Source organism: Schistocerca americana, chromosome X (genome assembly GCF_021461395.2).
Source record: "Schistocerca americana isolate TAMUIC-IGC-003095 chromosome X, iqSchAmer2.1, whole genome shotgun sequence".
In the NCBI taxonomy this organism is placed as follows: Eukaryota; Metazoa; Arthropoda; class Insecta; order Orthoptera; family Acrididae; genus Schistocerca; species Schistocerca americana.
In genome coordinates, this window is record NC_060130.1 from 664,933,070 (window position 1) to 664,955,008 (window position 21,939).

The 21,939-nt window shown below is 37.5% G+C and overlaps 1 protein-coding gene across 6 annotated transcripts in view; it reads right to left on the reverse strand.

Annotated features, from left to right (window-relative positions):
- Positions 1–21,939, reverse strand: part of LOC124554752 — a 207,831-nt gene that overhangs the window by 104,229 nt on the left and 81,663 nt on the right. For 4 of the 6 annotated variants that reach the window (XR_006968432.1, XM_047128401.1, XM_047128402.1 and 1 more), the window contains 3 exons: positions 20,038–20,094; positions 14,122–14,212; positions 9,232–12,364 (listed from right to left, as the gene is read on the reverse strand). Coding sequence is in view for 5 of the 6 variants with exons in the window: in XM_047128401.1 (XP_046984357.1) it covers positions 9,232–12,364; positions 14,122–14,212; positions 20,038–20,068 (3,255 nt within the window). In the remaining variant the exon portion in view is untranslated. The remainder of the gene's footprint in view (positions 1–9,231; positions 12,365–14,121; positions 14,213–20,037; positions 20,095–21,939) is intronic. The other 2 variants (XM_047128404.1, XM_047128405.1) reach the window with 1 other exon arrangement.

Genomic DNA, 21,939 nt, shown 5'->3' on the forward strand with positions numbered 1-21,939 from the left:
CTCGCATTCGGGAGGACGACGGTTCAATCCCGTCTCCGGCCATCCTGATTTAGGTTTTCTGTGATTTCCCTAAATCGTTTCAGGCAAATGCTGGGATGGTTCCTTTGAAAGGGCACGGCCGATTTCCTTCCCAATCCTTCCCTAACCCGAGCTTGCGCTCCGTCTCTAATGACATCGTTGTCGACGGGACGTTAAACACTAACCACCACCACCACCACAAAATGACCAACCAAACAAATGTTTATGATGTGCTGTCATTGGAAGGCAGCACACAGATAATATGTAAGTGGAACAAGGAAACTGCTTTTCCAAGTATCATTAGCAGAGAAATTGAAACACCTGCAACACTATGCTAGCGCACTGCACCTAACACTTATGAAATACTTTTACAGAGCGCCGATGTGTCCCATCTGTCAATGGAATGAGAATTGAGCAGTGGCACTATGGGTCACAGCCTCGTAGACACAGCGTAAGAAGCACACATTACAGACTGAAGTGTAACCAGGGTTAGTGTTGGAGACACAATGAAAATTGGTAGTTAGAACTGGCTATAGGTAAACAGCCAAAAGTAATAATGGCACATGTACAAGAGATGTTCGCCCTTACAGAAAAATAATGGATTGTGATCACAGTTAATGGAACATATAGTAAACCTGACCTAAAAACAATAGAACCACAGAACACACACACTCACAGCTTAATACTAATGACAAACAATCACTCAATATGGAACACATGCAGAATATAAATTGGTATGCGCTGAAGTTAGCATTACTACATAAATTACAGTAAGGAGCTATCGTCACGAATAAAACACTAGGCCAGCTAGTTAAAAAGCATATATATATATATATATATATATATATATATATATATAAAAAACAAGAAGCATAATGAACAACAATGTCACAATTTAGAACCAGTGGCAAAGAGGCCCAAACATAACAGAAATGCCAAATTGTGACGCATCTCACGAGGTAAAAGTTGAAATTATTTTCCAAGAGGAAAAGGAGACCAATATACAATAAATGGGCAATATAGCAATAAAACACATTAAAAACTTTAGGTCCAGTCACTGTTGTATGTTTTTGGTATAGTGCCAGCAGCCCAAGTTAGATAGTCAGTAATGGGCTACTGAAAGCATTGCACAAAATTATTCAATATTTTTTATGCGTAAGCTCTATTTGTTTGTTAACGGAAGTGTCAGGATTACTAGTTTTGCATTTAAAAAAACCTTGATCTTTTCTAGTATAATCAGTGCAATAGCCTTAGGATAAATACAGAGCTTATGCTTGAGAATATACTGAATAATTTTGTACAGTGCTTTCAATAGCCCATTACTGTCTGTAGCTAACTGGCTGTTGGTGTTATACCATAGTGCTGCCCCAGTCCCTGGGACCTAATGTTTATATGTTTTATTGCTATAACTGTATATACTTTTTTAATCAGTTGGCCTAGTGTTTTATTTGTGATGATAGCTCCTTTACTGTAACTTATGTAGTAATGCTAACTTCAGCACATACCAATTTATATTCTATATGCGTGTTTGGTATTGAGCGAATGTTTGTCAATAGTATTAAGCTATGAGGGTGTGTGTGCTGTGGTTCTATTATTTTTAATCCACGTTTACTACATGTTCTGTTTTAACTATGGTCTTCATGGACTATTGTTCTTTAAGGGCGAACATCTCTCGTACATGTGACAACATTACTTTGAGCTGTTATCTACAGCCAGTTCCAACTTCTAATTTTTGTTGTGCCTCTAACACTAATCCTAGTTACATTTCAGTTTGTAATGTGAGCTGCTTATGCTGTGTTTACAAGGGTGCAACCCGTAGCGCCACTGCTCAGTTCTGTTTCCACTGACACATGGAACACATTGGCGCTCTGTAAAAGTCTTTCATAAGTATTAGCTGCAGTGCACTAACACAGTGTTGCAGGTTATTTTGGTTTCTCAGTTAATGATACTTGGAACTGCAGTTTCATTGTTCCACTTACATGCTATCTAAGTGCTGCCTGGCAATGACAGCAATTCATAAACATTTGAGAGGTTGGTCACTTCATTAAGTGCAGCTACGTGTTACATAGTTCTGCCTTCCACACAGTGTCAAATGTTGATTTATTTGGTTTGTTTAGACGCCATGCACCATTCCTGGCACATTCACGATATGGATGACTTACATCAATTGCAGTTGAAATGTGCTTGTTATGTGGACACATTTGGGCATTCAATCTGATGAGCCTTTTAAGTTAACTTTGACATGGAGACCTTGACCCATAATTTATACTCTTAGGTATACTCAATAATGTGGGTTTATGTGACCCCAATTATCCTTTTTCTCTCATACTGTTTACATGCTTATGGTCTTGCACTTTGGCAATATTATTTATTTTAACTTACAGGTATACTTGAAGACAAGGTTAAGTCCTTGAAACCTGATAGACCACATACCGAACACTTAGGCAATCTTTTCCTGAATACTGCTCAAGTATTCAGGATCTGCGATCCCCAACAGGTTGGATTAAAGAAAGTCACTGTAATTCAAAACTCACTCTCATAGAGCCACTACTGTTTGGTTTGATTAGTACAAGAGTGATACAGAATTACTCCATGAGGATAGATGGGGACCCTATGAGAAAAAAAAGACTATTTTTTCACAGAATGATGTTGAGGAAATTAGAGAACCCGCATTTTCAACACACAGCAGAATGATTATACTGTCTCTAACATTCCTCTAGTGCTCGGACTGTAATAACAAAATAATGGATATTGGGACTCATACAGAAGCATTCAGGCCATCATTTTTCTCTTGTGCAATTTTTGAGTGGAAAAGAAAGGGAATTACTTTGAAAACAGCACAAGTACCCTCCACAATGCCCAGTGCAATGTCTCTGAGAGTATGTATATAGGTGTAAATGATTTTGTTTGTACACTCTACTGTGTAATGTTCAGTATTACTTCACGAAGAGAAAAAGCCTATTTTGCTCGCCTACACACGTCAAATAGACACACGACTAATAAGTGGGGCAGGATTTACACATTTGAGCTTCAGAAGTGGTGTGTAATATGTCCAGACACTCGTGCACAAGCCAGAGACAAACTAAGTAGTAAAGCAAAATCAGAAACACTGAACTTGGTTTTCAAATGTTCCTTTACATATGGAAATCGAGGGTTACTGCCTCAATTTAATTGTCACATCACTGCAAAGATGAGTGATATAGATACTAGTGGCACTAGTGTTAAGCTTCAGGGCTCAATGGCATCCCTATGAGAATCTTGCCAAGTACTGTGGTTGAGCTAGCCACTCTTTGAACTATAATCTACCATTGATCCCTAGAACAAAAAACAGTGCTCAGTAATTGGAAGAAAGCACAGGTCACGTCTGTCTACAAGAAGGGCAACAGAAGCGATCCACAAAACTACCATCCAATGACATAGATATGTTTTAGAATCTTTGGACATTTTCTGATATCAAACGTAAAAAGGTATCTCTAACAGAATGACATCCTCCAAGTCAATCAGCATGGATTCAAAAAACAATTATCATGTGGAACCCAATTCACACTTTTCTTACACAATATCCTGAAAGCCATGGATCAAGGCGTTCAGGCACGCGCAGTATTTTCTGATTTACAAAAAGCATTTGATTCAGTACCACACTTAAATTTATTATGAAAAGTACAATCATATATGATATCAAGCAAAATTTGAACTGGACTGAGGATTTATTGGTAGGGAGGGTGCACCACATTAACTTGAATGGAAAGTCATTGACACATGAAGAAATAACAAGAGTGCCCCAGAAGTGTGTTGGGAACCTTGCTGTTAATGGTGTATATTAACGACCTTGCAAATAATATTAGTAATCATCTTACAGATAATGAAATGGAAAATTTTCAACTAGTTTTGAAAAACTTGGATTCTTTGTTGTGCTATCTGCCATACAGGGGAAAGCAAATTATTGCGTATGGGGATTTCAATGTAGATTTTCTAGAACGGTCCGATAGGAAGCTTGACCTTGAAGTATTACCTGGTTCTTTCAATTTGACAACCATTGCTGATTTTCCTACTCAGGTGGTACAGGAAAGCAGCACACTGATAGATAATGTTTTCATAGACCAAGACAAATTTAACCAAATAAAAACTTTTCCTGTTGAGAATGGTCGGTCTGATCATGAAGCACAGCTAGTTACTGTATATGATATAGCTCCATACAGTAATGAAAGGCGTCCTCCAAAATAGTGCAGTCAATTAATGATTTAACAATTGAAAATTTTAGGGAATGCTTGCAACAGTTGGACTGGGATGGGATGTACAGGGAACCTGACGCTAATTTAAAAATTTAACCTATTTCATGATACCTTTGTGAGTGTACCTGAAAACAGTTTCCCTAAGAAAACAGTGGAATATAATTTTAAGAAACCATGTAAAAAGCCATAGCTTACAAAAGGGATAAAATATCTTGTAAAGAGAAAAGGGAAGTATATCTTATAGCTAGGAGGAGTAATCACCACAAAACAGTGAAACACTATTAAAACTACTGCACTGTATTAAGAAAAGTTATTAAAAAGTCCAGAAGTAAGTCCATTATGTCTGAGATTAGCACATCTAATACCAAAATTAAAACTATTTGGAATATTGTTAAAAGGGAAACAGGGCAACTAAGAGCACACAAAGAGTGTATTTCTATCACACTCAATGAAAAGTTTGTGAACAAGAAGTCAGAAGTAGAATCATTTTATAAATGTTGTACAGAAAATATGATCCAGCTATTCATTAGAAAATGCAAGGCAGTATACAAAAGAGGCAATACCTATGCACCTTGATAAAACTGAAATTCAACCCATCTCTCCTACTGAAATCAGGAAAATAATAAATTCACTCAAAAGTAAAAGCTCACATGGAATTGATGGCATTTCCAACTGAGTACTACAAGCTTGTTTCCAACAAATAAGTAGGATTCTCAGCCACATATGTAGTAGCTCACTGAAACAGGGCATTTTTTCCAAATAGACTGAAATACGCTATTGTTAAGCCATTGCATAAAAAAGGGAATAGGTCTGATGCTAACAACTACCGCCCAATCTCACTTCTGACAGCTTTATCCAGAATTCTTGAAAAAGCAATGTATTGAAGTGTAGCATCACATATTTCTAAACATAAAGTACTAACAAAATGTCAGTTTGGTTTACAGAAAGGCTTTTCAACAGAAAATGCTACATTGCTACATCTGCTTTCACTGACCAAATATTAAATGCAATTAATAACCGAACATCACCCATTGTGATATTTTGTGATCTCTCAAAGGCTTTTGATTGTGTGAATCATGAAATTCTTCTAGATAAGCTTAAGTATTGTGGTATGAGTGGGACAGTGCGCAAATGGTTTAATTCATACTTAACTGAAGAATGCAGAAGATGGAAATTAACAGTACAGATGGGCTGCAAAAATCAGCAGAATCCTCTAGCTGGGGTGGGGGGGGGGGGGGGGGTGTAAATCAAGAATGGTATCCCACAGGGTTCAGTCTTGTGTCCCTTATTGTTCTTAATATATTTTGGGAAAACACAGTTTATACAATTCTGTACCGTAAATGGCATAACACCACTTATAAACATTGACTATGAACAGAAGTCTGCTGCTAAGGCAGAATATTCAAAATTTCTGGGTGTGGGCATTGATGAGAAATTGAATGGGAGGAAACACATAAATGAATTGCTGAAATGGTTAGGTTCAGCTACTTATGGTATTAGGGTTATTGCAAATTTTGGTGATAAACATGTCACGTCAGTAAATTAGCCCATTATGCCCATTTTCATTCACTGCTTTCCTATAGCATCATATTTTGGGGCAATTCATTGTACAAAAGCTTGTAATCAGAATAACAGTTGGAGCCCACCCAAGATCACCTTGCAGACATTTATTTAAGGAACTTGGGATATTCACAGTACCTTCGCAATACATATATTCATTTATGAAATTTGTCATTAATAACCCATCCTAATTCAAAAATAACAGTGAAGTGCATAGCTACAACACTAGAAGAAAGGATGATCTTCACTATTCTGGATTAAATCTCACTTTGGCAAAGGGGTGAATTATGTTGCCACAAAAATATTTGGACATTTGCCAAACAGCATTAAAAGTCTGACAGATAGTCAACCAACATTTAAAATAATTTCTGAATGACAACTCCTTCTACTCAATAGATTATTTTTTAGATATGAAGTAGTAACTGTAAAAAAATTAATTAATTATTTTAGGTAAAGAAAACTTACGTTACAGCAACACGTTCCACATCATTATGAAATGCATTCATGACCTATGGAACAAGGATTAATGTATCTATGAATGTATGTATGTATGTATGTATGTACAGCGATAGGATATGGTTCCTGCAGTACAGGCAAGGGGGTTTCTCCACCAATGGGCTTCAATGGTGTTTTCAAGAATGCGACTTGAAGTGGCATGTAGGCTTAACAGGTGTGCTGCTATCCAGTATAAATAGCTGTCACTCTGTAGTAAAATCATTTACAGCCCAGCAGTGCTATTGGAATGTGGAGGCTATAGGCTATGCTGGACAAGAGGATGCCATGATGCTGCATGCAGCAGTCGTGAGTTACGGTCTCTGTCACCATACCTGCCTCCTGCACTACATCTGGACTTGGTGCCACAGCGTGACAGGGCTACCCAGGTCCACCCCATCAGCGAGGCCTGACTGCACCAAGGAGCCAGCTATCACTGCAAGAATTCCGGCCACCTCGACATGCTGTGTGCTTGTGGCACGACTAACGTAACCAGGTTGTGCGACACATACTGTGCACAGGTGTCGGCAATCCTGGGTGAGTTTTAGAGCAGCCAGCTGGGTGCTAGCACTTGCCATGGGGCCACTGCATCCCTAAGGGGGAGGGGGGGGGGGGGTGGTCACTACTCCGCATCGGCAGAGTGCAAATGACTGAGTAAAATACCATATTTACTTTAATATGCTGTGTTCCCCTGGGACGACACTGTCCTGCAACCCTGACAGAACCCTCTGCTGTCTGCCATCCTGCATCAAAGCCACCACAATCCCCCGGGGTCAGCTTCATTTGGTATCAGCAGTGGAATCTTTCACCCAGTCACCACGTCATTTGATGACAGCAGAAAGAGTGACACTGCTTACAATTGTCACCTGTGGATGAAGAATACGACTCTACTTCTGTGGGGATGCAGTTTTGTTGACATACGATGTGGTGGGTGCAGTGTTTTTGGTCGACTTTGAGTATCACAGCAGGCCAGTGGGTCAGATGTATAACGGTATTTGTGGGTTCAATATGTAGCAGGTAAATGCAGATGGGGTTCTGTGGATGTGGAAATAAGAATGTTGGTTTTTGCAATGGGTGTTATCACACAAAAGAGATATCTCTCTCTCACTGTCTAGTAGCAAATAAGCTGTTAATCATGAGTAACAATTCAGGAGGTGAAACTAAATTTAGTCCTCATTTCCATGTCTAAATAATAATTATGTGCAGCCAATCAGGCAAGAGTAGTTAGGTTGTAGTAAGAAGTAATATGATAGCGTCACAGTTAAGTGTTCTCATAATCTGATTTCATGTTCCTGTTTTGACATTTTCATTGAATGGAATTATCATGACACCAGAGTATGACAATCACAAGAAATGCACGGTATTGTGGACCATCTGTAAGGCGCACAGGTGTACAACAAGTGTTGCTCAGTACGTAAGCATGTAAAGACGTAAGAGGTGTGGGATTGAAGTATGTTTAAGTGTCCTTGTCATTTCTGTGTGTAATTGATAAAAGGTAATAATGTCATGGTCAGTACCACAGTGAGAGAAGTTTTCAATACCACAGGGGGCTCCTCAGATGAGGTGTTCAAAATTTTAAAAACTGAAGTGGACAATACCCAACTGTCTGAGAATGGAAGCACTTCGGGATAGGGAGAAAGAAACAGCTTACTGCAAAACTCCATAGTATGTGGAGAAGAAGCAGAGAGGGTTTGATGACTGGTGGATTAAAAATTGTCCTTGGGACATGAGGAATAGGAAGATTTTGGAGAAGATGGATAGAAGGGAAAGAGAGGAGGCATATGGAGAACATTGGCAGGAAGAGGGACAGTCCTGGAGATAGACTGACTGATCACACAACTTGTCCAACAGCTGTTAATATAGTTAACCCAATCAATCTGGAAAGGTGGAGGAGAGAACAGAGAATCTGATGACTGGTGGGACAAGTTTGTGAGTGGGAAGATTATGATAATTATTAAATGGAGTGGCAACATTATACAAATTATTGAGAGTTTACACAATGCATGGAATAAGTTGTTAAAAGCATGGGGAGTATTGTAGAAGTACCAGCTCAGATATCATATGGAATTGTGGAGGCCGGGGTAGCAGGAATGAGTGTGGGCTGTACAAAAGTGAATAAGTGTGTGGATAGCAAAGTGAGTGATGCAAGTGCCACACTATCTATCTCATTGCAAGATAATGGGTGTTTTTTAGAGGCCGTAGAGCCTGGACAAAATGCACAAGTGCATCTGCCAACTAAATTTGCAACATGCAGTGTGGAACTGCAGATGATAATGCTAATTTAGACTAAAAGTTGTTGATAGTTATGTTGCAGATATTGTGGCTAAGATGGTAAAGAACATATATTTCCATATGATGAATGTGTTCCCTAGAGCTTAGGGGGAAACGAAGAAGCTGTGGAACAGGATGTGAGGGCAGCTCTTAAGGCATACATTTTAGAGCCCATTTTTACTAGACTTTTACTTCAAATGATTGTTACTGTCATTTCCTTGAATATTGACCAGTCTTCCTGGGACACCCTTTATTACATGTCACAGATCTTTACCATTTTGAAAATGGTGCTGAGCAGAAAAAACGTTTACTTATATGTCTCATACAATTAACATATATTCTCATGAAGTATGAATCTTACCAACGGATATTGTATTTTTACTTTTTTAATTGTATGGGTACAGCTTGTTTAGAGTAAGTCCATGTGGACTACAATTTATGAAAATTTTACATCTAACATTATTGCTGTAATTTTTGTATTGTAAATTTTACCATATGCTTTTCAAAAACCAAGAGCATATAACTGACAAAAAATTTGTTACAAAAGCTTCTACTTTTAGTACAAGATTAATGCAACTTATGTGGTAAAGTTTTTGTTTTCAGTTGTCATCATTTGTCTGAAAGCTATTAGTACTATTAAGATTATTAGGAAACTTACTCCCAATTTGATGCTTCTGTTAGCATGGTCTGCAACATCACACACAATTTTCAGTGCTCTCTGGGTATCCTCGTAATCCGGTGAGGAGGAATCCAGCTGTCGGGAATAGTCTTCAAGTAGAAGTCGGTACTGTGGTATTCGCTGGACAGGTTTTAACATGAAATGCTTAATTGAAAGTTTTTGGCAGATGGGCAAGGCTTCAAAGTCTCTCACTAATTTGGAAAATTTTGGATATTTTTGACAACATTCATCAAAATGACTGCACTGAGCTCCAAAATTCTGAATATATGTGGTATACAGTTTTAAGAATGGACCTTTCCTTACAATGACATCCGCTATCTTTTTAGAAGATTGCCAATTTTCAATTCTGCATTCAAGATCGTGCAGCAGATCCTCATTAAGGCTTTGTAATTGTGGCAAACTATTAAATATCTTACAGAAGTCGTCATCGGGGATTATTTGAAATTGATATTGTTTTCTTGTCATTTCCAAAGCCTGTCGGAAATCTTCATTTAAAAGTTTCAGTACACTGATAAATACTCTTTCTGATGTCATAAGTTCTTTGGCAATGAAAAATGCTTTATTGGCTTTCTGCTCAGATGATGTAAGTTTTACTGCATCTCCCTTGCTAAAATGACCAGTTGCCTCAGAATCAGAGTTCTGACTCGTTTCTGTGATGTCTGTTTTTTCTTGGTCTGAGTGAGCATCACCTTTCATGTAATTCTGCTCTGGAACTTTTGAGTTTCTACCTGCAGAGCTCTCTACAACTTTCATAGAAGACAGAGAGTATTCATTGTCTTGACTGCTGCTTGATATAGATGCACAATCTTCATTAGGTAACAAGCCTCTCTCAGACTTTGAATATACATTCCACTGAGGTGACTTCTTAGCAACATCACATTCACTCCCTTGGAACAGATCTTCTAGTGAACTCTGCCTTGCTGTGTTGTCTGAGCTGTCTAGGTCAGCTAAAGCTCCACTTGAGAGGTCACCATCATCATACCACAGAGATAAACTGTTACCTCTTCCCCTAGGTTCATTCCTCATTGCTCTGACACGATCCCTGCAGCTGCTCCATGACAGCCGCCGTGCATGCTTCCTGTTTAATGCTGTGTTCCGGTGGGTCAGACTGCATGGCAATGATGGTGTGGATGAAGTTAATGAATCATCTGACAGTAATCTGAATATTAGTTTCTCACTTCCAGCACTCCTGTACTTAAATTTCTGTTCTGGTGATGCCTCCGTTTTTTCTTGAGTAGATGTAGTACTGTTTGAACCAGTGCTGATGGCACATACCTTACCAGTGTCTACATTAGATGAGCTCTGACATACTTCTAAACTTGAAATACCATCACTGCAGATTTTCTGTGATGTAGTGATTTCAACATGGTCAACAACAGAATTCTCCAGTAATATAGTGACATCATTATTTTCCTTTAACAGATTTATATTTTCCTCACAAGTTTGTTTATAAGAAGAACTGTCAATTTCATCTACCCTTTTCCCAATTTCATTTGAACTATTGCGAACAGAGCTATTCACTGACACCCATTCTACCTTACTTGAACTTGAACTATCATGTACATCTGACATCGATTTTTCTTGAAAACTTGTTGCACACATATCACTTTCATTTGGGAGGGCACTAGATTTCTTAATCTCGTTTCTAGGAGCGTCTTGCTCACCAGAATGAGGACAGTCTTCACACTGAGATTTGCACACAGAAAAGTTCTCTGGTGTGACAGTTCCTTTATCTTTGTTATCTGACTTGATAAACTCTGTAGACAACACAGAATTATCTATATTTGAAGAAACATCCTTATCTAACCTACATGTTTCACTAAACGTTGTGGCTGCTGTAGTGTCCATATCAGCTGCTATTTCAGTGAGCTGCACTTCATTCTTTACTGAATGACTGGTATTTGGTCTAGCTGCTTCTTTGGATAAATGAGTTACATCTGGACGATTGCAAGTTTCAAATAAGTGCTTTAGGGCATGGAGGTTGAGCCTGTCATCAATAAAACTATTAACTGTAGTTTCTTGTTTTGGATCCTTTTCTGGATTTATACTAGTTGTTTTATCATTAGAACAAACAATACCTTCTGAGTTATTCTTGCGATTTTTTTTCTGACTGTAATTAACAGTGGCATATTCGGGGAAACTTCTCTGGGGTTTAATCAAACTTATACGGCTGTACAAATCCTGTTTGCTTTCTAATTCCTTTGTAGGTAAAACATCTGTAACTGATTTTCTTCTCCTCCTAGGGGGTGGTATAGGAGTTTTACCATTTTTATCTAGCGATATGTTAACACTATGGACCTCACTTAAATGACGTGTGTAAAATCTTCCCAAACTAGAGCTCTTTGCCTTCACCTCAAGATGTTTGACTTTGCATGTGTCACTGTTGTCAAATTTTTTGAGCAATATGTCAGGAGGGCTTGATGAAATAAATTTATCCCTAGAGCTCAAAAATGAAGTACCCTCTATACACTTAAGAAATATATTTCCCTGTAACGCCTTATTTTTAGGAGAACGTGGGGGACGTACTGGAACATCTCGCCTGTCACTTTCCGGAAGACAATCAAATTCCTCAAAATTTGCAACTGGAGCTCTGATATGTAACACATGATACGAATCAACTTCACTTTTTGGAACTGTATCAGCTCTAACACAAAACTCTTCTACATTTTTTGATTCCAGGCACCTCTCTGCACTTGAGGTATGTTTGTTTGGAATCTTGACTTTTTGCACTGAAGTTTCAGTAAGTTCCTCAACTGCTGTCTCTGATACAACACGCTTTACACAGTTCTGAGGGGAAGGAGGTTCAGTGTTCACAATAACCTTTTTTGATTTAATTGGTGTCTGTGGTTTAGGGAAAATTTGTGGTCTTGTCAGAACCTGCTTCTTTGATGAAAATGGTTTCCTATTACACTTTTCTTCACATACTTCATGTCCACCACATTTTTTAAAAGTTAAAGCTTTGATCTCTTTGCACTCATACTGTTTCTTTAATTCTGTTATGGATGTTGTTGATTTTCCAGCTTCTGTATTATTTTCTGTAGATGCTGTTTCCTTAAAGGTAATGCTCTTTTGACAAGAATTTGGACCTGAACTGCTTCCTCTTGTAACTGTCCTAAAAACGAAAAAAAAAGGTCATGTAATCAAGAATACTCTTCAGATGAGCAACAAAATACAGAAAGAAAACAATTAACAACTAAACATTAGTTACCAATAAAATAAACAAATAAATAAAGATATAAATAAAATTTAAAAAGCAGCAAATCAATGTGATATGCATGAGCTGATTCTCAGGAAGGCTACCATTATTCCATTTAAGGTTGCTGATGTCTAAGCAGAATTGGTGCTAATAGGTATGATGCTGAAGTTCTTGCTGTTTTTTGTAATTAGTAGTTAATAACCCGTCAGCAGCAAGGCCATGACAGGTAGAGAATTGGAACAATAACTATTCCTCACAGTGACATGACAACTTTGATGAACATGTGAACATAATGTTATTAATGGAAAGCAGTATATTTATTCAAACAGTCTTCCAACTCAAAAGCTCATTCTTCCATGGAGTTAAATAAACCATACCATATGAAATATTACTGTCAAGGTATTTATCATCCTATCACATCCTCATAAACATAGAACTTATCACAGAATATCAGGACCATTTTTAGTTTACAAATTAAGCGATGAACAGACTTTTAGAACCACTCTGAGCTATGGTGGTAGACCTCCACAGAAAATTTGGAACACACCAAAAATACTGAAACAACATTTATGAGAACATTCTTTGACAGCTGTGACAATTCATTAAGATTTATTTCACAGTTTTAAATACAGTCGAAGTGTTTAAAAGAGGCATACACGAGTAAAATCAGTAAAAAATTATGCAAAGTAAATAATAAAGACATCACAGTTAAAAAAAGAGTATTATCAGAACAAAAATTCACAGAATTTTTGTTCAGGCTATGAAAAACAACTCATCTGAAAGTGAAAAACCATAACTGGAATCCGTATGCTAAGTTTTCGCAATGGAAGAAGGAAGGAAGGAGGTCATATAGAAATGATGTATAATGAGAAGATCCTTTATGTATGAAAGTGTACTGGTCTATGCATCTGTAGTTAGGTCACTAAATGAGTTAGTTAGGCCATGTGTAATACATTACTTTGGCACTCTAATGCTTTTATGGTGTGAAGAGATTACAAAAACAGAAGGAAGTATGAATCTTATACTGAAGACAAATATACAATGCTCTCAATAGTAGATTATGCTTTAGAACTAAATTCAAGAAATGGGCAAGTTACAGATTTATCACGGCATGTTCACATAAATCACATTGTCTGCATGTTCCAATCATATTACATGGGTGGTCTTTCAGAGTAAAACTTAGAAAGACAAAAATATAAGAAAGTAAATGTCATCATTTGGGTTTCAAATTGGATTTCCCACCACATAAAAATCTGTTGCATCATTTATGAGGTCATATGGACTTCTAAATAAGTACACAAAATACTGTGTACCAATGGCATGGACACCATTCTCAGAAAATCATTTCGGAAGAATAAAGACATAGCTACTAGTAAACAGCACAGCTGGAGCATTCTTCCTATGTTTCATGATATCTGAATAAAAGCACTGAAACCATCAGGAAATATTCTGACAAGTACTGGGAAAATCAATAAACGAAACAAAGGTGGGGTGACAAAAATCTAAATGGCCAGACCACAAGCACAAGAATTTCATCAGTATGGCATACAGTTACATTTAAAACTAATGTTTCTTATCATGTTCTAAAATCATAATGTTTTTGGCATGGCAAAAAGATCAGATATCACTTTTCTTCATTTTGTAAAAATGTTATTTTAGCGTTATGACAGTACCTCATAGATTTGAGTCCTGCAGTTGTCCCAGGTGAGTGATGGGCAGGGATACATCCTGTTGGTTTGGGTGGTAGTAGTGGCCTCACTCTGTCTGTGAAAAGTAAAAGTTATCTGCTGTAAAATTCAATTTATAGGAAAACTCTTATGCTCCTACATATATACATAAAATAAATATGATGCAACCTGAAATATTTGTTCAAGCATGGGCTTGTAGTACATGTTATATGAGTGTATACAGGTGAAAAGCAACAACTGCCATTTCAAAAGTGTTGTGAAACTGATGAAAATACATAAAAGTGGCCCAAAACGTATCTAAACTCCAAATAAGAAAAGTGTATAATCAATCTAATTCCCATAACATCCTTTCTAATAAACCATAAGTTGTAATCTGGAAAGTTTCATATACATGAGTAGCATTTTTCAGAGTACAAACAACTATCAATCACAAGTTTATAGACAACATTTTTGCTTTTTAAAGCATGTAATATGCTGCTGTTCTCATATTATTGAGTATATTTGCCATACAAAACATCAAAATTATATGTTGAAAGCACGGTCATGAATAAAGATCAATGTGGGCACAATAAGTCTGCTGGGGAATCTGAGATGTTGATGATGCTCTCCTGCAGCTGTTGACTGCATCAGGCACAACCTGCTACGAGTTATGGTTCGTATAGGCACCAATAATATCTACTGCCTGGGCTCAGAGGCCATTCTCAGTTCCTTACAACACCTGGCTAAAGTGGAGAGCATTAGCTTCTTTCATGAGGCAAAAAGCACACCTCATAATTTGTAGCATTGGCACAGCAAAAAATTGTAGCTTGGTGCTTCAATCAACCATCCAAATAAAGTAGCCAATGGATGAATGTTTCAAAGAAAATTTACAAATTATTAGACACAAACTGCTCTATGATGCCACATCAATTCTGATACTTCAATTACAAAGGAAACAGATGAGGTAACAAACATAATCAACTTTTTTGATTCAGTGCATGCTGTGAGAAGAATCAGATACCATACGGTTATTAGAGCATCAATGATCAAAATTTTTGAATGAAAAGTAGGATGATATTTTTACTTAAAAATGTGTCAAAAAATGACTAGAAATTATCCAAGCAGCCAACAGCATTCTTTTAGCTCTAGGGAAAAGAATGATGAACAGCACAAATTCATTAGAATTAAAGGACACATGATTAATAAGTTTGTGCTGTGTATGATTAGTAAGGGATGAAAGAAGTACACTTGGTTCAATACCAATTCATAAAGTTAATGCATTAAACAGAGAGAGCTGCATAGCTGATTCGAACGACATGGAATTCTTACTGAATTCCAAGAATGTTGAAAGCTTGTTTTCCAATACAAACCGTGAAACATATTACTTTATTCAACTTAATCTTTCATAATGACCACAAAGGTAAAATTAAGATTAATTCAGGCATATACATAGACGTAGCAACAATTTTACTCCATACACCACATGTGTACTGAACAGGTTTTGGGAAAAGAGGAAGGGGTCGATGAAATTATTCTGGTACCCATCTTCCAGCATACACTGTACAGTGGCTTGTGGAGTATCAGTTTAATGAAGCATGTATTTCAGAGTTTCATCACTATGGTTACTGTGTCAAACAACTCAAAGTTCCACAACAATATCAGCAAATTTTGCCAAATATGGCAAACAGATTTTTTTTTAAGCAGGAAAAGTGCGTGCGCTGGTCTTCCCATCAATAGTCTTTTGAATTCTCACCCACACTAATAGACCCAGTTATCATTCCATACAATGACACATGCAAGGAATACTTTATCGTTAGCTCAAGAATCTACATTGTAAAAATGGACGTGTGTGTGTTCCATTATGGAGTCTGCAGTTATCTAAACTAAATGATGTACACATACAACATAATAAGATGGCACACGTAAAAGCAAACATAATTCTATAATTAAATGGAAGTTGGGAACAGCTGAAACAATTTCAAGTAAATCTGGTATAAACATAAATTACTGATTTGGAAAGAATTGTCTAACAGGGACGGAAGTTGTTTGGTAAGGGAGTGACACTCAAACATAATCAAAACTGACTGATAAGAATTGTTATAGCATTTCACTTCTAGGTATGAGAGCAAGGGTGAGAAGGAGCTGTCATGTAGAAAAAACCAAAAACTAATGTGTCATATTGATAGTTTATAGTAACTGTGTTGATTGTTGATAGTCGCAATGACTTTTCAGTTCAAATTAGTCAAAAAGAACAATCGGAGCTCTCTATAGTACTTTAATGAGAACTGAATGTGGCAGAAATCATTTTCCTATACTTACATAATATGAGAAATGGGGATGAATATGAGAAATAGGGATGAATATGAGGCATATTCAAAAAGTAAGGGCCATAACAAATACTTTCGTCAGAATATGCTTTTTTGGCGGCTTTCATTTCCTGCAAACCATGTTCACTTTGCCACATAATCATGGCTCACTTCTAAACATTTTTGTAACTTTGTACTAGCTTCTTAAACCACTCTGCACAGAAGTTCTGTGTCTTGCAATTGAGCCAATTTACAATAGCAGTGTTGATTTCCCCCCTCATCTTCAAAACATTGTTCACCCAGCCATTGTCTCTCAAGTGCAAGGAGATGTAATAGTCACTGGGTGCGAGGTTGTGACTACAATGTGCATGGTTGGAAAGTTGCCAATAGAAACACTAAATTTTACCAGTGGTATGGGCAGCAATATGTACATGCATGTTGTCACAGACAAGGACAATTCTGGTGGACAGTTTCCTGCAACATCAATTTTGGATGGCATATTTTAATCTGGTAAGTGTTTTGCAGTACACATCAGCTGTAATTGTTGACTATGTTCCATCAAATAAATCAAAGACATGCCCTTTTCCTCCAAGAAAACTGCAGCCATAATTTTTTGACTCAAGTAGGGAGACTGATTTCTTTTCCTTTTTAGTGAGGTTAGATTTGTACCACTGCAATGACTGATTTTGATTCTGCATTGACGTAGGATATCTTTGTCTTGTTGCATGAAATACTGAAGGAAGACAAATCATCTAAATCTTGCCGATAATGCCCTCCTGTTAAACATTCTTTGCTCTTTGTGATGGTCAGAAAACATTTTCAATACACAACTTGCATGCAATCTGCAACGTTCTAGTTTTTCAGCGGCAAGCCTATCAATAGTAGAGCGGCCAACATGAGAAAATTTAACATCCAGAGTACTGGTTACCAATCAGATCACAGTTTTTGTTCTACTAGTTGAACAATTTCATCAGTCGTGTTACTGAGCCTGCAACTCTGTTCATCATTATGCACATTTGTACAGCCAGTTTCGAATCGCCGACACCAATGTCTCACATTGCCTTCACTAATTGCTGTAGACCTGTAAACTAGGCAAACTCCTGATGAATTTTACCAGCTTTAGATCCCTTTGCACACAAAAATTTAATTACAACACACACTTCATAACTGCTGGGGGCAACAATTTTTGAAGTCATTGTTGTTTGCTTTTGCCCTTAGTCAAACAACTACAGATTCAAAACAATGACTTCTACAGGCCCATAAAGAATTGATGAGCCCCATCATTCATGCAACTTTGTTCTGAGCCGACTTTTAAACATAAGCAAATGGCCTTTATTTTCCAAATTCACCTTGTGACTAAGTGAGCAACAATGGGTAAGCAGGTAGCATACCTACAAAGCTTTGCGTCATTGTGTTCATTTCAACTTGGTGTTCTTTTTAACAACCTTCTTCGTAGAAACCTGACTAAAAGGTAATGAAATTGAAGTACCTCAAAAGTGAGCTAATATACTGTTAATGCCCACATTAACAAACGGTGGTATTCATGCAAGTAATTTTTGGCACATGTCACAGATGTTTATCAACAACACATTTGCTGTTTACAGCCCATTAATATTACTGCTTCATTACATATTTTTAAACATTAGTTCATTTCCTCTTTCATTTGTGCAACACACACCATATTAATAGACCATTCCTCATTGAATCCTCCTCGGTTTTCTATTTTGTGTTCCCAAAAACATAATTACCGAACAGTACTACTGAAAGATGCAAACATTTAGTAGGTGGGGAGGGATCAGTTTGTTTAATTTTGTTGAGAGTATATTATACTGTTTCCAGAATGAGATTTTCACTCTGCAGCGGAGTGTGCGCTGATATGAAACTTCCTGGCAGATTAAAACTGTGTGCCCGACCGAGACTCGAACTCGGGACCTTTGCCTTTCGCGGGCAAGTGCTCTGGATTACAGATGAATTTTCATACCATAGTAGTTTATTACAAAACTGGGCACCCACCCAAGCACACGCGCACACACCTCTCCCCCCCCCCCCCCCTATATATACAGGGTTATTACAAATGACTGAAGTGATTTCACAGCTCTACAATAACTTTATTATTTGAGATATTTTCACATTGCTTTGCACACACATACAAAAACTCAAAAAGTTTTTTTTAGGCATTCACAAATGTTCAATATGTGCTTCTTTAGTGATTCGGCAGACATCAAGCAGATAATCAAGTTCCTCCCACACTCGGCGCAGCATGTCCCCATCAATGAGTTTGAAAGCATTGTTGATGAGAGCTCGCAGTTCTGGCACGTTTCTTGGTAGAGGAGGTTTAAACACTGAATCTTTCACATCACTATGCGTGAAACTTACCCGCACGCATTCAACCGTTTCTTCGCTCACTGCAGGCCGACCCGTTGATTTCCCCTTACAGAGGCATCCAGAAGCTTTAAACTGCGCATACCATCGCCGAATGGAGTTAGCAGTTGGTGGATCTTTGTTGAACTTCGTCCTGAAGTGTCGTTGCACTGTTATGACTGACTGATGTGAGTGCATTTCAAGCACGACATACGCTTTCTCGGCTCCTGTCGCCATTTTGTCTCACTGCGCTCTCGAGCGCTCTGGCGGCAGTAACCTGAAGTGCGGCTTCAGCTGAACAAAAGTTTATGAGTTTTTCTACGTATCTGTAGTGTGTCGTGACCATATGTCAATGAATGGAGCTACAGTGAATTTATGAAATCGCTTCAATCATTTGTAATAGCCCTGTATATATATTAGTTATCGACATACTTTGCTCTTGCTGTGGAATCAACACTATAATGAAACTATCTGACAAATTAAATTCTATTCAGGATCAGGGGACTTAAAACTGGACCCTAACTTTTCACGATAGCAATTCCCTTACCAACTGAGATATTGCGGCTCACCTTGTACCCTGACTCAAAGTTTCAGACTGCCTTTTTGGCAGATGTTTTTTAAGTGAAGTACTGGTGGACTGACATAAAACACTTCATTTTCCAGAACAATCACAATAATAAGAAGAGAAAGAGAATTACAACAGTGCAGTTGCTACACTAACCAGACTGAGTGTCATACAGTTTCCTCCAAATTATGCTTATTTTCATGTCTATGAAGGCTAGTACAATTGAAAACTTTGAACATAAAATATGCAACATAATGCCAAATGCTTCCATAACAATGTTTCCCAGGTTCAAATGTGTTCAAGAGTATGCACATTTACAATATATTCAGTTCTCATTTTCCCTAACCAGGCTTTATTAACCTGCTCCCCTCTTTTTGTATACTATCTCAGTGTCTCTAGTTCATTTACTACAGCAGCTTACTGCATATCTCACAATACACTAACTCTGGAAGAAGCTTTTTCAGAGTGATGAGTAAATTTATAAATTAACACAACCATCCAAACCATTCAATGTGTTGTAGCTGTTGTATGGCTTCAGCTGTAAGGTTATTAAAACCTGCATTGAGTATAAACCACTGGAATTGATATAGATGGGTAACAGACGAATTAACCACGTGAATGTGTGGCATTCATTTATAGATGGGCATCCAAGTATGATAAACAAGATGAATAAAGGTATCATGTACCAACCTTGCTTCTGTATAATACCCCCTTCAGCCATCAGACTGGAAAAATAATTAAGAGCACCTGAAAAAATAAAATCAATGTACTGACATTCCTTTCAGAAAAGATGATGCATATTGGAATCTACTAAGTCAGTCATATTAATGTGAATTTTGGGGCCATACAACCATGTACCAACTGTTTGTGTGAGAACCATTTTGTTAAAAAACACAGTTAAGGGTAAACATGCAGAATTGTTGCAGTTATTGTTGTTATAAAACATGACCAGCTTGCCACCACTGGTATTTTGAATAGGGGAACTGGTGTACTGTATTCTATAGAACGACTTGGACAGCTTGAATAAATGCTTGGCACATGGTATCAAATAAAAACATGATATGTATAATCAATCACAAAGCAAGAATTCTGAATTCAGAGAATCACTGTATTGTATTACCATGGTTCGTAAGAATGAAAAAAAATAACAGAGTCTGGGATATTCTAAATCAAGTAAACACAATGGATATTCTCGATTTAAGATAAAGACTTTTTCTTAAAATCCCTGTAAGTGCATTAAAAAAAGTCCTTGTACAGGAGTATTTTCAGGATGAGTAAGCAATATATCATAAGTCATGGAGTACAGTCTTTTCAGAAGAGGATGGGAAGAGAATCACAACAGAAGAGTTGTTACATTGACAAGAAGACTGCATGTCATATAGTTTCATCCAAACTGTTCTTCCTGTTGAACCAGGATACAGCATTAGACCTTTTATTCTATTAATTCCCACTTACTGATGCACTGGATCAATTGGCAGCTGGTCAGCTTGTTGGAACCCACTGCCACAATATATAGATTTTATGGCAAAAATCACTAATGACAGAAGGGTGTCTTATTTTGATCATATTTCAATCCCTACCAATTTGAGAAGTGCTGCATACAAAGTGCCATTAAGTTAGCAGCAGCATACTCACCCATTGGCAAGTATCTTAAATATATCGACCATTGAGTGAGTCAGAAGACATAAGTGACTCATGATTGGAAATGAAAATATTTTTTGATCACTGACAAAAGGAGACTCTGACAGCTTGAAGACTGACTTCATGAATGAATGCTTATGGCAAGTATTCAAATACTGTCCTTCTTAAGAGCACAACAACATTGGTCTTATAGTGGGGATACGAGGTGAAAAGTTGACAAAAGATGCACATGACAATTCAATAGTTGTTATGTTTCAACTAGCACAGACAATAGATTATTTGATCACCAATTACAGTAATGGTCAACAACAATACACCTACTGCCCATGTACCACACATTCACATTTACGATTTATTCCACCAGATGCCCACATTGCTATCCATGCCCCATGCAAGTTCATTAGCAAGACAGATCACACTGTTCCACCATAATAGCACTGGAATGGTTGAAGACAGAGGAAAGGTCTGGTGTTTTATAGGTTTCCACGCACGCACGCGTGTGTGTGTGTGTGTGTGTGTGTGTGTGTGTGTGTGTGTGTGTGTGTGTGTGTGTGTGTTTTAATATACAAAAAACTTTGACATTTGGTGCCCTGACCAGTTTTCAGTACCACGCTCTCCGTGCAGGCTGAGCATATCTTCCAGTCCTGGCTTTTTTCCTAAGTGGCAATTGCATCTTTCAAGACATTACATCAACCCATATTGCCAATTTTTTACTGGAACAGTTCAAACACCACTGTGATTTCCACTATCTAAAGCACCCTAAAACTCACCAGATCCCTTTACTGAGCACTTAAAGGACTTACTCATTATGTTCCCCATAACAACACTTTTTTGTTGAAAGACTGGTTATTGCCAACAATTGGATCAATCAGTGAAATGGATTATAATTATAAAAGTTGACGAGTATACCAATAATGATTTATTTAGTATTAGTAATTTATTTTTCCAGCA